General features: G+C 40.6%; 1 protein-coding gene across 1 annotated transcript in view; it reads right to left on the bottom strand.

Moving 5' to 3' along the window:
- The window catches only part of ror2 (receptor tyrosine kinase-like orphan receptor 2), a 76,391-nt gene that overhangs the window by 21,071 nt on the left and 36,912 nt on the right, over positions 1-18,408 (bottom strand). Inside the window, exons 2-4 of the mRNA XM_080046413.1 lie at positions 14,235-14,306; positions 3,674-3,961; positions 3,286-3,316 (exon numbers count right to left, since the gene is read on the bottom strand). Coding sequence (XP_079902539.1) covers positions 3,286-3,316; positions 3,674-3,961; positions 14,235-14,306 — 391 coding nt within the window. The remainder of the gene's footprint in view (positions 1-3,285; positions 3,317-3,673; positions 3,962-14,234; positions 14,307-18,408) is intronic.

Raw genomic sequence — 18,408 nt, 5'->3', positions numbered from 1 at the left:
AGAGTTTACTAATGATCTATTAACGAGTTACAACGGATAGTTATTATAAAGTGTTACCAAATGCACATTTCAGAGTGGCCTTTTATTGTGGACAGTCTAAGGCACACCTGTGCACTAATCATGATGTCAGATCAGCATCTTGATGTGGCACACCTGTGAGGTGGGATGGATTATCTCAGCAAATGTGTGCAAGTGCTCACTATCACACATTTAGACAGATTTGTGAACAATGTTTGAGAGAAATGGTACAATTGTGTATCTGGAATGAATTTTAGATCTTTAAGTCCATCTCATGAAAAATGGGAGCAAAAACAAAAGTGTTGCGTTTATATTTTTGTTGAGTGTATAATCAAAACCAGTATATCCCTTCCAGAGATGGTGTAAACAAGGCCATTGACGATATCAATATGATATTTCATAAGGAAGCTATTAGGGCTGACCTCATAAAGCAAAAACGGAGACCTGTTGAAAGGCAAAATACTGACAAATGGTTTGATCAAGAGTGCAAAACAATCAGAAATTAGCTGAGAAAAATAGCAAATGAGAAACATCGCCAACCAAACAACCCAGCCTTGCACATTAGATACAATGACATTTTAAATAAATATAAATATACAATTAGGATCAAAAAACAAAATTATACCCACATGAAACTTCAAGATATTGAGAATGCCATTGACCAAAATCAATTCTGGGATATGTGGAACAAGTTCAACCCAAAGCAACAGCAGACATTACCAATCCAAAACGGTGACATCTGGAGATCACATTTTGAAAATCTGTACAAAGACATACCAATCAATCAAATTAATTCGGATCAATGTATTATAAAAGAAAAACTCCAAATATTAGAAGAAACCATTAAAACAATCAAAACCCCCTTGATTTTGATATTACTTTGGATGAATTAACAACACAGACACAATGTCTGAAGCCAAGGAAAGCTCGTGGTCCAGACAGCATTAAAAACAAAATGCTCAAAAGCAGCACCCCAGAGATGCAGGGTGCAGTGTTGCATTTGTTCAATGTAATATTACGGGCAGGATGTTTTCCCAACATCTGGTGCAAAGGGTTCATTTCCCCCATTCATAAGAGTGGGGACAAATCAGATAACCTAATAACCCTAATAACTACCGTGGCATCTGTGTTAGCAGCTGTCTAGGGAAACTATTCTGTAGTATTATTAATAAAAGAATAATAGATTTCCTTGAGGAACAGTCAATACTAAGTAAAAGTCAGATTGGCTTCCTCCCAAAACACCGCACCACTGACCATGTATATACGCTTCACACTTTAATTAACAAACACGTACAACAAACGAAAAATTTAAAAATATTCTCTTACTTCATTGATTTTAAGAAAGCTTTTGATTCTATTTGGCATGAAGGGCTCTGATCTGGTAAAATCCATGTATTTGGAAAACATGTGTGCTGTCAAAATTGGAGATAAACAAACAGAATTCTTCCCCCAGAGAAGAGGCGTTCGGCAGGGTTGCAATCTAAGTCCAACTTTATTTAATATATATATAAATGAACTGGCTGTTGAGTTAGATCAATGTGCTGCTCCTGGCCTCTCCCTCCTAGATAGAGAGGTGAAGTCCTTGTTTTACGCTGATGACCTTGTTCTACTGTCTCCTACTGAACAAGGACTACAGCAACAGTTAGACGTAGTAGAACAGTACTGTCAGAACTGGGCCATGGCAGTAAACATGAAGAAAACCAATGTCATGATCTTTCAAAAACGCCCCAGGTGTCATGAGAACAAACATCAATTTACCATTAATAATCATGTAATTGAACACAGTATGAGTTATACCTACCTTGGTATAACCATAACAGCATCAGGGAGTTTCAACATGGCAGTGAAAGCACGAAAAGAAAAAGCTCAAAGAGCTCTATTTGCATTTAAGAGTACATTTTATAATTTCCAAATTCCAATAAAAATCTGGCTTAAAATATTTGAACGTGTCATCCAGCCCATTGCGCTGTACGGTAGTGAAGTATGGGGTCCACTCAGTCATCAGAGCTATACCCGCTGGGACAAACATCCAACAGAATCTCTACATGCAGAATTCTGCAGATACATTTTACATGTACACAGAAACACACCAACAAATGCATGTAGAGCAGAATTAGGCAGATACCCACTTATAATTAACATTCAAAAGAGAACGCTCAACTTTTTTAACCACCTGAAATCCTGCCCCAGAGACACCCTCCACTCCAAAGCCCTCCAAACCCAAGAGCTGAGCCCAGAAAAGAGTCCCCTATGTCAGTTGGTACTGAGGCTAGCTGCCCCCTCTCAGACACACTCTGACCAGCCTCACAACAACACTGCTCTCCAAACAGTAATCAGAGTAAAGCAAATTATAGCACAATGAAAAGAAACCTATCTGGACCATTGGGAAGAAACAACTAAAAGCCAAAGTAGATTGGAATGTTATCTCACCCTTAAAAGAAATGATGAATTAGCAGAATATCTCTCTACTGTCAGAGATAGAAAGCAGAGACAGATCCTAACCAAGTACAGGCTCAGTGACCACAAACTGGCAATTGAAACAGGAAGAAAACAGAAAATGTGGTCACTGTTCGACAGGTGAGGTTGAGACAGAGATGCACTTTCTCCTACATTGTACAAAATTAAATGACACAAGACAATTGTATTTGAACAGGTTCAGCTCTTTAGTACCAGATTTCAAAGAGCTGAACGACCTCTCCAAATTAAAAATACTCCTCGGAGAAGGAGACCGGGCACATCTTGCTGCCCAGTATGTATTAACATGCCACAACCTGAGGGACAGTGAATGATTGAGGCACGCACGCACGCGCGCGCCGAGGTGCAGCTAACCAGTTTTTTAACAAGGTTTTTGCATTGAAGGGGAACAGGGTAAACATCACTTGTGTTTATGCCTGTCCACGTTTCCCAAATAGTTGAAGTTAAATGCCTCAGTTTTGTTCTGATTATCTTTTTGTTGTGCCTTTATTCATAGAAGCACGTTATTCAGCTCTACTTTGCAAAAACATATTAGTTTATATCTCAATAATAATATATATGTGAGAAAAATATGAGTTTTCTTAACTATATAGATGGACAGCAGAAGACTGGGTTACACTTCAGTAAGTAGCTTGAGTATTCTTTAGGGCAAGATTGGCTTAAAACTGTCCAGCTGACCATGTATGCTGTTGTCTGTCAAAGATGCTACAAACAGTTCCATTTCTTTGGGACATACAGTATGTACACACACCATTTGACAAACATACTACTGTATAGAAGGTGTTTGCTTACGGTTCATCTGGGCTGTGTGTGGGCATTTGTCCTGTAAATAAAAAGAAAAGATAACATTAAAACTGTGTTAATAAGCAAAGAAATCCTAGCAAAGACTCACTTATTTTGCTTTATGACTCTACATGGTCACTTAATGAACTACTAAAGATATGATAGACCATGCACCTTTTACAGTGCAAATACAAGTTTAAGGTCAAAGGCAAATGCAAGCTCTTTGCTTTCGTTACTAATTTCATTGAAGCTTTGTGTAAACTGATCAAAAAACAAGAAATCATTGAAAAAAAAGCATTTTATATTTGTACTCTGTATATATTACACATAGCATTCTCTATAGTCCAAATAGCCTAAATAACCATTTCAATGTATGAATGTCAAAAGTGAACCTCACCTAGTTTGACATAGAGGACACCTGTGGCAGAGATGACCTTGAGTGAGTTGGAGGCGACACACTGGTAGTAGCCTGTGTCGGTGGTGTCTAAGTCCTGGATGCGGAGCTTGGATCCGGCCTCGGTCTTGCGGATGGTGATGCGGCCCTGCTCCTGGGCCAGGGGAGCATCGTTCTTCAGCCAGCGGATGTTGGGCCGGGGGTTCCCCGTCACCCTGCAGTGCAGCGTGGCCGTCTGGCCCTGGAAGTGGGTCATGTTGTTGACTGGCTCCTGGAACTCCAGGAAGAAACCTGCAGCGAGAGGAAAAGGAAATGGATTCAAGCTTGATGGAGAAAGTGCTTTACAGAAAGCTAGGAGACATTATAGAGTACAACATTGTTACAATGTATCACATTATTATGTTACAATCAAGCTGTTTTAGACGGGTGTTGAATGATGCAGTTTTTCAATTAAATTAAATTGAATAGGGCATAATTGGCATGGAAAAACATATGTAGAAATACCCAAAGCTATTGATAAACTATGAGAACACACATTATTAAAGCAAAAAGGAAGAAACAAAGTAATGGTGCAAATATGAAACAAAGAAAAAAAGAAAAAATTAATTAAATTCTAATAAAAATGTATGGACCGAGGAGAATTTAACATTTGATATGTACAGATATTTAAAGTGCTATACAAATGTACAACAATAACACTATTAAATGAACAACACAGGTGGCATCAGCATGACCCCCCCCCCCACACACACACTCCTGCTGCCCCAAATTTTGATAAATCCACAGTGTGTGTGTGTGTGTGTGTGTGTGTGTGTGTGTGTGTGTGTGTGTGTGTGTGTGTGTGTGTGTGTGCTTAAAGTGCCACAGGCAGACAACTATTATTTTCTGACTTTTAACTGTTATTATCTTACAAACGTCCATCCGGGTCCAGGGCTATTTATGAAGACAAAGGTATCCTTTAGTGCCAGTCTGTGTCTACAGGCTGTAGGGGAGAACGGGGGAATCTGAGGCATCGGGTAATGTGAGCCACCCCCTGTATCTAGGCAACAGAAAACATTTGTGGTCATGTGCGATATATGTTTTCAAGCCCCTCTCATTTCCCCATGGCCCTGAAAGAGAGGACCTCATGGTGCTGTGGTAAGCATGTTTTTTTCACCAAAATAGGTATTTTGCATGTAAAAGTAAATTTTCTTGCTGTCAACTTAATCAACTGTTGTGCCAAAGCAAATGTATTCACGTAGAAAAACTTCTATCATACGTGTTGATGAACTACCAACATATGAAACCATGTGATGCTGATAACTGAAGATTAGCCTGAAATGCTAAGAGAGGTAGTTTTTTCTCAAATTGTGGTGGTGGGGGAAAGTGAGCCAAATGCTGTGGGGGAAAGTGAGCCACTGTCTCAGTTTCCCCCACCATGACGCACAAGTTAAGTTTAGTCTTAAACATGTTTTTATGTATTATTACATGACGTGTTTTATTGTAATGTCATACACATTGTGGAAAAGCCATCATGCCAAGGAAATACACCAGGAAGACGGCCTGGGGCAATCACACGGAAAGAGCACCTTCTCATCTTTCCCTGTAACCTTCAGGGCTGGAATGTAGAGTAGGCCTAGTTGTAGAGTATGACAGGCTGATGTTATAATCCAGTTGGGTCTTCTCCTGTGTTCTGAGTCCCAGGCTGTTCTCACTGGTTCTGATTTTCCTATGATTTGACCCCCAGACACTAGCTGGCTCTAAGGGTCCTGTGTTCTGACCCCCAGACTGTGTTCTAATCTAACTGGTTCTATCTTTCATTTGAATCTTATTAAAACCTTTTGAATTATAATATGTTGTATTTGATTTTGTTCAGAGTTACTTTCAAGTGTTAAGAAAATTTCCTTTGCTTAATTGACCAAACCCCATCATTCTTTTACTAGTCCGACATTAGTTCTGGAATGTGTGGCTAGCTTTCAGGATTCTTACTGTCACAATATGTATTGTTATGGTAGTTTCAGAGTGGAAAAAGTAAGTGGATCAGTTTACCCCACAGCTGGGGTAAAGTGAGCCACATGACAACTTTTTTTAAAACAATCCTATTTTCACTGCCCTTTGTCTTGAAAAAATTCTTCTAATGCCCATTTCTAGGAAACATCCTGAATTAATGGGAAATGTGTACATTTGAGTGATGAATAATTTTAGCTAGTTTAGAAGGGAGCAAATGTAAAAAGTGGCTCAGATTACCCCGTTCTCCCCTATATCTGTTCTTGGGGCTTGCCTCGTCCTGTTTATCATGCTTTCAATTGTGTCAATTATTTAGATTCAAAGTTAACATCAATATTAGTGTGAGGACTCTGACATTGACCAACGTGGTTTCTCTTGAACTTCTTATGTAGATGTAGTGAGCTCACTAACATCACGGTTAAAAAGCAGACATCTTTTCACATTCTCCCAACCCTTTATATTTTCCATTTTTCTTCATCAGAACACAAACCAGGCCAAGGCCAAACACACACTTATCTTCTCATGAAAGAAAAGTTGATGCCAAGCAGACATTCCTCATTAAATAAATATGTTCTTCCTGTTTCCCTGATGACCACAGCCTTTGTCTCCTGATGGATGGAGGAGGTTTGAAGTGTGTTACTGCTGTCTGCTGCTAATGAAAACATCTGGAGCTAACAGGCTGAACAAGGATCCAAGCAGGAGAAAGAGAGAGAGACACATAGAGGGACAGAGAGAGTGAGACATAGAGACAGAGAGAGGGAGAGAGAGAGAGAGAGAGAGAGAGAGGGAGAGAGAGAGAAAGAGATTCAAACATTAAAAAGAGAACGCTCAACTTTTTTAACCACCTGAAATCCAGCCCCAGAGACACCCTCCACTCCAAAGCCCTCCAAACCCAAGAGCTGAGCCCAGAAAAGAGTCCCCTATGTCAGTTGGTACTGAGGCTAACTGCCCCCTCTCAGACACACTCTGACCAACCTCACAACAACACTGCTCTCCAAACAGTAATCAGAGTAAAGCAAATTATAGCACAATGTAAAGAAACCTATCTGGACCATTGGGAAGAAACAACTAAAAGCCAAAGTAGATTGGAATGTTATCTCGCCCTTAAAAGAAATGATGAATTAGCAGAATATCTCTCTAATGTCAGAGATAGAAAGCAGAGACAGATCCTAACCAAGTACAGGCTCAGTGACCACAAACTGGCAATTGAAACAGGAAGTCACAAAAAATCATGGCAACCAAAAGAAAGCAGAAAATGTGGTCACTGTTCGACAGGTGAGGTTGAGACAGAGATGCACTTTCTCCTACAATGTACAAAATTAAATGACACAAGACAATTGTATTTGAACAGGTTCAGCTCTTTAGTACCAGATTTCAAAGAGCTGAACGACCTCTCCAAATTAAAAATACTCCTCGGAGAAGGAGGCCGGGCACATCTTGCTGCCCAGTACACACACACACGCACACACACACACACACACACACACACACGCACACACACACACACACACACACACACACACACACACACACACACACACACACACACACACACACACACACACACACACACACACACACACACACACACACACACACACACACACACACACACACACACACACACACACACACACACACACACACACACACACACACAGTATAAGTAATATAATGTTCAGAATGTATATAATGTTCATATGTGTTTGTCTGATTTATTGGACTTATTGTATCTTGATACTTTGCTTTGGCAACATTGTTTTTTTATTTTAAACTTTCATGCCAATAAAGCCCATTTGAATTTGAATTTGAGAGAGAGAGAGAGAGAGAGAGAGAGAGAGAGAGAGAGAGAGAGAGAGACAGAGACAGAGAGAGAGGGAGATAGAACGAGAGGGAGAGAGGGAGATTGAGAGTGAGAGAGGAGAGAGAGAGACACACATGAGAGAGACAGAGAGAGGGAGAGAGACAGGGACAGAGAGAGGGAGAGAGCAGCAAACGTGTTGCCATAAGCATGTCTTCATTCTCATTTTCCTAATTTTTCAAAAGGGGATTATATTTTGAAGTAACGTTATGTAATTGTTCAAATATTTAGTTTTGGACCAATGAACTGAGCCATGAGTGTGATGGAATGGTTGGAGTTTGAATGAAGCCTGCTTGTCATAGCCTGATGCTTTACTTCAGTTTGTCCCAAGAGACCCTGTTTGAAGTTCCCAGTGTTTAGGATCAACCAAAAACCATGAATGCACACACGCACACACACACACACACACACACACACACACACACACACACACACACACACACACACACACACACACACACACACACACACACACACACACACACACACACACACACACACACACACACACACACACACACACACACACACACACACACACACACACACACACACACACACACACACACACACACAGAGAGAGAAGTCCCCTGGCTTTTAGTACCATCTGCTTTTTTGAGTTTACGCAATGGAAAAACAAGAGCTGTGTGTGCCTGGCTCCCCATCCTGGCCACAGCAGAGTGAGGTCACCACCACCAAGCTCTTTAATTAAAGCCACTTCAGCCTTCACTTAATGATGCACAGCCACCCTGTGAAGACGTGAGGGAGGGCAGGGGAGGACAGATGAAAAGTACACACTCAAAACAGCTGGAATCTTTCCTGCAGTATTGATTAAAGGTAAGGGTAACTCAGTGAATATCTCCTCACAATCTGCTGCCTGTACGTACTGCGAGTAAGCTGAGAGAAAAAAGCTGGTGTTACTGTAATACACAGCCAGATTTTAAGGAGTTATTCACCGATTTTGGACAAAAAGTGATTTGTCAACAAACATCCTGAAGAATGGCTTACCCCACCTTTAAAGGACACAGAAGGAATGACCCATCCTACTCACCAGGATTCATACTGCTCTTTATCTGGGTATGTTCCATGAAAACATGAGCACAAGAACAATGTGTACCAAGGGTCTAGTGCCTCGTTTCCACCGAGTAGAGCGGGTTGGAGCGGTTCGGTCCGGGTAGTTTGGCTTTTCATTAGCCAAAAGTTGGGTAGGGTACGGTTTAAGCGCACCTAACCGCTCTGAGCCGCTCCTAATTTCGGTACTCCTCCGTTGGGGTACCAGCCGCCTGAGAGGGTGCCGAAAAGGCGGAGCTACACATGACGTCCGTTTATTGGCCGAAAGAATAATTTCCGTCGTGTGTAGTCACCTCGGAAAGAGTGAAGAGAGTCTTGTGTTTTGGCGAAAATGTGAGCACAGCACTGTTTATTGTGTGGTGTTTTTCCTCGTCATTAAATTAATCAGTTGGTTACACTGTGTCCCACTGCTACGATGTCACGTAGCTGCCGCAGCCAGCGCTGTTCGCTCACTGTCTCTATCAGTTGCACCGAGCCGTCTCTGTGCTCACAACAACACGGGGGGAATAAATAAAGAAGCGGCTGGTTTGACCAGGCAAAACCGAGAGACCGCTGGCTTGACCACAGTTGTTCTACAGCACGATAGTTTGACCCATATTCTGGCGGCGGCTGTCACAGTCCAGCCTAAACCCCGCCCTACCAGTAAGGGTAGGGTCATAAACCCCGCCCTACCAGTAAGGGTAGGGTCATAAACCCCGCCCTACCAGTAAGGGTAGGGTCATAAACCCCGCCCCACCAGTAAGGGTAAGGTCATAAACCCCGCCCTACCAGTAAGGGTAGGGTCGGCGGTGGAAACAACACAGAGATTCTTAAAAGTGAGCTGTCCCACTCTGAGCCGCTCCGACCCGACCCGCTCTACTCGGTGGAAACGAGGCATAATACAGTGTGTCACATGATATAGAGATTGTAAAACCATTTAAGGCCAATTTTGTCATGTTCTGTCTTTGTCTTGTCTTGTTTTGGTGGTTCCCTGTGTTTCCTGTTTTATTTTGGTACGTCTGTCTTGTTCCTCCCCATGTCCTGTCAAGCTTCCCTCTTGTTTGATTGCTGCTCCCTCCCCTAATGTGTTACACCTGTGTCTCGTTGTGTCTAGTATATATACCCCTGGTCATTCCTTTGTTCCTTGTCTGTGCATTATGGTTTGTCGTGTCAGTGTGTCTTGTTCCGTGTTACTTGTTACTTGTTACCTGTGTTCTCTGCCTTTTTGCCTGGCTGCCTTTTTTGCCTTTTGGGAGTTGCATTTTTTGGACAATAAATTACCTTTACTGGAAACGTTCTGCATTTGGGTCCTGCTTGCCTGCCTGTCTGCCACACCGTAACAAATTTGTGAAAAACATAAAATTTAATTGAATTTATTTCAGACATATCAAAACAATACAAAAACAAAATGAAAAGCATGAAAATACAATAAACAAAAAGTATGTTTAAATCTTTCACAAATAGAAAACAAATGACATATATTGATATGATATGCCTGAAAAGGAGTAGGAAGAAGTGTACACTTATTTAATCCTACCCCTTTTCCATAGTTCAAAAAATGATATATTATATTAGCTTCTTGTATTCCTTATAATCTCTATACAATCTATCTATAAAATTGGCGATACTATATTTGATATTCACAATTCACACATATACAACTTGATAGACTGATTTTTTATATTTTATATATTTATACAATGCATATATCTATATCTATATACAATCAATATATCTATATTTACATATACAATCAATATATCTATCTATATATATTTATACAATCCATATATATATGATAGTTATTGTAAATATAACTTTAATATATAATTAATTCCTGTATATGTTATACATGATACATGTAAAGTTATGACAAGACAAAATAAATCCACAATACATATTCACAGTGCCATTCATGCCTCACTTTTATATTTGTTAAGCATCTTCTTTTTCAGTATTTTTTTTAATCTTTGCACCGTGTTACACATTTTAATTTCTTCATCCAAGACATTCCACATGTTTACTCCTTTTACTGATATACACCTTTGTTTTACGTTTGTTCTTATATTTATCTTGGTAAACATGCACATTCCCCTTAGTTCATACTTGCTCTGTCTAATCTGAAACAACTTCTGGATACAGTCTGGAACTATCCTGTTTTTGACTTTATACATTATTTGCATTGTTTTGAACTCCACTAAGTCTCTAAATTTAAGTGCATATGAGTTTATAAATAATGTATTGGTTGGTTCAAGATATTCTGCTCTATTAATGATTCTTAATGATAATTAATTGACTTGACAAATAAGAAGCGTAATGACAGTAATATATTGGGCCAGCAATACATCCCTTTAGCATGTTATTTCCTTCTTCTAACTACAAGAAACAGGCCTGGATTTAGCAACAGCAACTTCTCCTTGTAAGGTCATGGAACATCATCTAAAGGGCTCTTAAGTCTTCAGTTGAGGTCCCAGGCAGACTGTTTGGCAGTTAGAGGGGGCTGGGGCGCAAACTCAGAAATCAGAAAAAGAATATCTGAAAATAAATCATTGAACCAATATATTGTCAAGTCTAGCTAGAAAAGTAAAGCAGCATCTCCATAAAGCTTGTCAGCAGACAGAAGCATGAAGTGCTCTAAAATCTCCAGGTAGACGGCTGTGTTGACTTTGGACTTGATATCACAGTGGACCAACAGCAGCAGATGACATGGTGCCCCAAATCATCACTAGTAACTGGTTTGCTGACAACGGTATTACTGTGCTTGATTGGCCAGACAACTGGCCTGACATTGTCAAGAGGAAGATGAGACACACCAGACCCAACAATACAGACGAGCTGAAGGCTGCTATCAAAGCAACCTGGGCTTCCAGGTTCCTTCCTTAGCAGTGTCACAGGCTGGTAAATATTGGTAAATAAGTATTGAGTGGATGAATGAACATACTTTTCAAAAGGTCGGCATTTCTGTATAAATAAATCCTGTTTTTGATTGGCTATTTGGAATATTCCAATATTTTGAGATGCTGGATTTTTGCCTGAAATATGTAATCTAATGCATCTTGAATATATGAAACTTTCACTTTTTGAAATAAATTAAGGAAAGAGATGAGCTTTTCCAAGACAATTAATTAATGATATGAGATGCACCTGTATACTCTACTGTAATATATCATATTTTACCAGTGTAGATGTAGCACCATACTATAACAGAACAACAACAGACCCCTGGGACTCTTTGTTAAGTATTGTATGATGTAACACCACCAGCCACAGCATGCAAAGGTCAGAGGATAGTAAAGAGATCAGCACTTGGCCCTGATCATAATGTCTCAACAGCATCAAGACACTATGTTTCCAACAACCAACCAACTCCATGTCCTACTAAGAAGGATCTCCTCTCTCCCTTCTCACACACTTTCCTTCCCTACAGCTCCTCCTGCTGTCCATGCATTATATATTTTTTTTACATAATTTTGACACTAACAAAAAAGAAAGAATAAAATCGTACATTTGTCATACTGGCAGAAGGCCTAATTAGTTTGAGATACTTATACCCTAGAAAATATTTTAATTTCAACCAAATAGATATGGCCTATCACAGGAATAGAACGTGTAATATTTTAACAGAATCAAAATAGGCGTTCCAATGTTGTCTTAATACAGTAGACTACATTATGAAACAATATGATTACTCCATGTATTTCGGTAAACCTCACAGCTGACAGCGTTGTGCTCCAACAGCAAGGCCTTTGCATAAGACAAGGTATGTTTTTTCTCCAAATGCAGTATAGTACCTTTTTGAATATGTTAGTGCCACATTACTTTTTCAGTAACCTTATACCATACATGACCAATGTAATGCAATCCTGCAGAGGTTAAAGACTCATGCATGCTGGGCTCGCTGCCAACAACCAACTGGGATATTCAGCCATCCTCGTTCCTGTTCTAAAGCCAAACAACTTTGTGACTATACTTTTATGGAAGCGAGGCCGTCTCATATATCAAGGCTGAAGTGCTTGATTGATTAGCTCTATCCCCAAGAGATAGAGGTATAGTGAAAACCAGCCTTCTCTCAAAGCTGCTTCTCTGGCAAGCTTCCAAAGCCTAGTGCACATGGACAACCAACCTAAAATAATGATAAACAAGGAAATAATATTTAGTATGGAGTACATCCAAAATGTTCAGGAACACTTGCTGCTAAGGGTTGCCTCTGTCCCCTGGCGAGGAGCTGACAGTGGGTCAAACAGTCCCCACATTGTACCATTCTATTTCCCTATAGCCTGCTATTACACAGAGCCTGCTGAAGCCTCCCCTTCAATTAGAACATGAGTGCCGTTCACAGGCCCTGAACACCCACCATGACAGCTAAGGGGCTTCACATATCCAGAAAGCTCAATCAGGAACAAACCTGTTGATTTAATAATGAACTGTTTAATCCATCTGAAAGGCCTGACTGTGGTCCAGGGTTCACTCACAGTGGCTTCTGCATAGGGAAAGACTGGCCCAGGAAATGTAGTCTGAACCTAGAAACAACGGAAGCTTGTCTCACTGTTTATTGGACTTTGCTGTAGCTGCGTGTCTTGGATCAGGCTGATTGGCCCATGCTACAGGTGTGTTTGTTGTTGGCATTCAAGTGTCTCATGCACCCAGTTTAAGTGTACAGTCGGCTCACAGTAAAGACATTAATGGTGTGTCCACACCAAACTCAAATGTTCACCTTGCGCCGCGTGAAACGCGTGATAGTCATCGCGGGACATTTTTCACACCACACCGCGTGAAGGGAGGGGCTTAACATCAACTTTTCTTTCCGCCGATCCTCTCCATCGTCAACCATAGCTGTTGGTTGTGTCCATGAGAAGCGTGGGAATACCCACCGCCGTCATGTCATTAAACACACCATCACCCGGAGGTGCAGCTCACAGATTTCACTGTGACCTTGCTGCCATAAATGTAAATATGTGTTCCTTTTTAAATGATTTAACATCATTGACTCATTGATGTTACCACCATGAGATGATGAGCGATATAGTTCATTTATGAGGATGACGTAGCCAATCCTGGCCCTGGTGCATTAACCTCTGGTTAAACTTATCAGCAGACACTAATGCTCAATAATTCATATAAAGATAGACAGCATACAGCATCAGAACTATGAAAAATCCAAAGGAATACATATGCCACAAAGCCAACGCTTGACCCAATTGGCAAAAATGTTTCCAACATATACTGTACAGTGTATATCCTACTCTAGAACTAAAGGCCAATTGGCAAGCATGCTGTTTGGCTTCCTTTAGGGGCATGGACAGGCCCCTGACTGATGTTTTGGCCTCTGTATTGTTAGTGAATTTTCTTTTTGGGATCTATGAACAGAGCGCACTCAAGTCCTACGCCAGTGTGCCTTTATAGATCACAATCAACTTAAAATGGTAATGCTTGATAGCATTAACTAACTGTTATGCTTAGTTAATGCTTATGCTTAACTATGCATTAGCCAAGCATAAACTAATTGTTAATAACTAAGAATTAAGCGTTAGTAACCGGGGAGAATGGAGCTGACTGAATCGGCAGACTCCATTTTCTGGCGACGTTCGGTAGTTGGCCCGGTGTGTCTTGGCCTTTAGAGCGCCTGTACACAGCTCAGAACAACAACAGGAGAAGTATTGATCTTACCTTCTGATGTGGGTGGAACTCCACTCTGAGCTTCAGTTAGACCTTCTGTATCCACTGACACACCTGGGTCCGCTGCAGAGAAAGCCATGGAGAGGATACAATAGTTACAAGGTATTCACATGAAATAAATAATACAACAAACTGTTGGGGACATAAAAATGCTTAGTAACATTCAGAATAAGCTCTTCACTAGGATATAATACTGTATTGTGTGAAAGTGAACAGTGTGGCCGGAGCTAACACAATGGAAATGATGTATCATGTGAGAAGGATCCATGAACTCAGTAAATACCATCATGACAATGTGTCATTTGCTTTGACATTTCTGATGTACCAGACAGTGCTACAACAATGACATACTGAATATTCACAGCAAACCTTTTGGCAGTTATCTTGTTATGAACATCTAAGGCACAAGTACACACTTAGACCAACATATTGTTAAAGGGGACATATTATGAAAAACTGACTTTTCCAGTGTTCGTGCACAATATTTAGGTGTTTGGTATCCCTACCGTTCATTGGCATATCAACACCAGTAACCACACCTGAGGCTCCACTTGCTAATGCAGGCAACACAGAGTAGAAGCAGGCTGCACTGTTAGCTCATCCTCACATCAACCATCACTCCTACCCGGTTTCCCGAAGTCTTCTTAAAGCCTTCTTAATGCTATGTCATTCGTAACCCCTACTTAGAGTTCCTACTTAACATTTCGCCTGTTTCCCGAAACATTCTTTGCTACGAATCTCTTTCGTACGTTGGTAAGGTTGGTCTGGAGCGCCCTTAGAGCCTTCTTAGCTCTACCGTAGGGATGTTTCAGCTCCTGACACTAGTCGCCGCCACTGTACAGTGATCCAGAAATCTCCTTTGCGCATGGAACTGCCACATTGCCAATGGTTTTCAGTCATGAAGAAAATAATTGCTGGAAACAATCTTAATCTTAACCTGCTCCGCTGTTTCTATATTTTCTATTTCTTGTTCATGTTCGACCATGGTTAACACTAGAACCTCCGCACTGTGTTCCACACACCGCGGCTCGTCCGGCTCATCTGACAGCGGAGTGCTGTCAGATGAGCCGGACAGAGAGCGTCGGTGCGATCCTCCGCCTCAAAACATGTCAATGTGTGAAAAAATTAATGAATAATCAATTAGAGTTTACCTTAAAATAAGTGTGCCATGCTACTGTTTATTGTATTTTCCCTCATATGGACGCTGTTTTGGCCGTCTGTTTTTATTGATATAGGCGATATTATATCTACTTTCAGTTTCATTACTGACCCACCACGAAACGTTATTAGTGTTCTTAAAGATACTTAGGACTTACACTAGAAATGCACGGGTGCACATGAAATGAGCATGAAATGGAAAATCGAACTCTGAGCAATTGATTTCAGCACTTTCTTTCTGGACAGCGCCGTGTACGAACGACGTAAGAAGTGTTTCTCCACAACTATAGAGGTAAATAACGTTGGTAAGTCATAACGTAGGAGTCTTAATAGCTCGCTAAGAGAGGACGTTATCGGGAAGCCGGGCCCTGGTCATTAAGCTTGTGACAGTGAACGATCGTAAGGTATCGAAAGTAAGTATGTTGGTAATTATAGAAAGTTTAAAACATGAGTTCCAAGTCAATTCAACTCTATTGGAAAAATGGAGACCCTGTGATGTGGACGATGCATATTAGTAAATGAGTGGATGGTTTGTGAACATTGTTTAGTCTGACTGAAGAAAGAGTGTCACTGCCACAACGCGACCCTGTACAGTTTAAAGCAAAATCACTCCATAGAAATCTCCATCGGGATGTTTTTATCATTTCCTGATGATTTTACGTTTAATCGATCATTTATCTGATCAGTAGCGTAGTTCTCAGCCCTCGTGCCGTTCATATGCGGCCACCTTACACATCGTGACATGCTCTACATTCAGATTAATAAACCTATTGTATTGTATGTATCTCATCATTTATTTTTATTATTATCAGGAGTTTTTTCACGTCTGTGCCACTGAACATGGGCTATTTATGTCAGGTTGAGATGTAATTCTGCGGCTGCACGCGATCGTTACTATTCACTTGCGTGATCACAAAGTCACAGACGAGCCTCGTTAAATAGCCTAATATGAATATAGAAATTATATAGGGAGAGTTGACCAACTCAGACCGCAGGATTAAACTCAGAGTATGTAAAACCAGCTACCTGAAACAGGCCTCTGATCTTCGTAGCCACGACCAATGTTATTTAAATAACAAAAATGTACTGATGAATGATAGGCCCCTGATATCTGTATGCCCCCCCCCCCCCCCCACGAAGATCAGGTGCCTATCATTAGCCAGTCAATTTTTTTTTAAATAGCATTTTTCAGGGCCATCAAAGATCAGGGGCCTATATAAAGCCAGTAAAAAAAAATTGATAAAAAAAAAAATGCTGCTTTGGCCCGAACCCCCCCCCCCCCCCCCCCCTCCCCCAAGCCTGTCTGCAGTCCGGATATGTGTGAAACACACAGTCACTGTAGTAGCCCCTAAATTAGTAACGTTCAGTTATAGCTGTAGGAACCGTTGCTCTACAATGATGCTCAAAGGCCAAAGCACACCAGAGCTAAATGGATGAATCAGTGCCAGCCTGTGCCAACAGGCAGGTAGAGTTAATTAGCAGGGCGGTGCATGCACATCTATGTTGATCTTGCCAATCAGAGCAGATTGGGCTTTTCGGAAAGGGGGGTAGATGCCAAAACTAAAAATCTGAGAGAGCGAGAGGACAAAAGGGGCTAGAAATAGGTGACCAAGCGTGGGCAGTGTGACAAAACTAACGGGTTTCTGAACAATAATCAATTAAAACCTATTCTATAGACATCAGAAATACATATTTGAACCCTGCTAATTAGCATAATAAGTCTCATTTAAAGGTTACCCAAAGGATCAGACATACATATTTCTAGAGACCATGAATATGTAACATAAATTCTATTGCAATTTAGCCAAATGTCTTGCTCTGGATCATTGTTCAAAAGAAAGACAGCAAACAACAGAATATTAGTAAAAATAGTAATAATTCTGATGAAACTTAACACCATCCACTTCAATAAATAACAGTGTCATGAACATCTTTGAAGGTCTGATTGTTCCTTTGCTACTTCCCTCCATTACGCTGTGAGGCAAACTAGGTTTTTGCTTTGATATATACAGAAGGTATGTTTATGAGGGACACATGTAACGGATGGCCTGGCTACTCTGTATGATTGGGGCTGGCTCTCCCTGGCTTTAATCAGTATCAGGTGAATATGAGCAGACAGCATGTATGGCTGATGGTTATTAGCTGAACTTGACTTGAAATGGTTCTCCTGCTTTCCTGTGATACACAGAATGTGCCTGGCAGATGTGGTTGTTACTGTATATGGGCTTGACTGAACAAAAGCATACAGCATTCCTCTCAGAAATCAAACTTCTCTACATGGCTTTAGGTTGAATCCAGTCATATATTTAAGCAGACATATGTCACTTTCACAAGTATGAATTTTTCACTACACATTTCTGCATATAAGTATATGCAGATGATGGTTTGTATTCACTCTACCTATAGGCCATGTCCTGGATATTATCTCTGGTCTTTTCCATCCAGCCAAGACATGTCAAGCAGAAATCCTCCCAGCTATGAGGAAAGCACACGTGGCCAGCATTAACTTTTAGCAATTTTAGCATCTCTTCTAAACATCAGAGCAGTTAGGATCACACTGAAGGATGAATCAGAGTGAATCATGTGCTATTGATATACACCTGGATCATACCTAGCATCTGTAACTGATACACAAGTCATCCAATCAAACAACAAATAGACACCAAGCTAGAAATCTTGGAGTAGTGATAGATTCAGACTTAAATTTCAAAAAACACATTAAATCAATTACTAAGTCAGCCTACTACCACCTTAAAAATATATCGAGAATTAAAGGGCTAATGTCTCAGCAGGACTTAGAAAAACTTGTCCATGCATTTATTTTTAGTAGACTTGACTACTGTAACAGTGTCCTTGCTGGCCTTCATAAAAAATCAATCAGACAGCTTCAGCTAATTCAGAACGCTGCTGCTCGAGTCCTCACTAGGACCAAAAAAGTGGATCACATCACCCCAGTTCTGACGTCTTTACATTGGCTTCCTGTTAACCAAAGAATTGATTTTAAAAT

The sequence above is a fragment of the Ammodytes marinus genome (assembly GCF_949987685.1).
Source record: "Ammodytes marinus genome assembly, chromosome: 18".
In the NCBI taxonomy this organism is placed as follows: domain Eukaryota; kingdom Metazoa; phylum Chordata; class Actinopteri; order Uranoscopiformes; family Ammodytidae; genus Ammodytes; species Ammodytes marinus.
The sequence above is the reverse complement of the archived record's forward strand: the minus strand, read 5'-3'. Positions and strand labels throughout refer to the sequence as shown.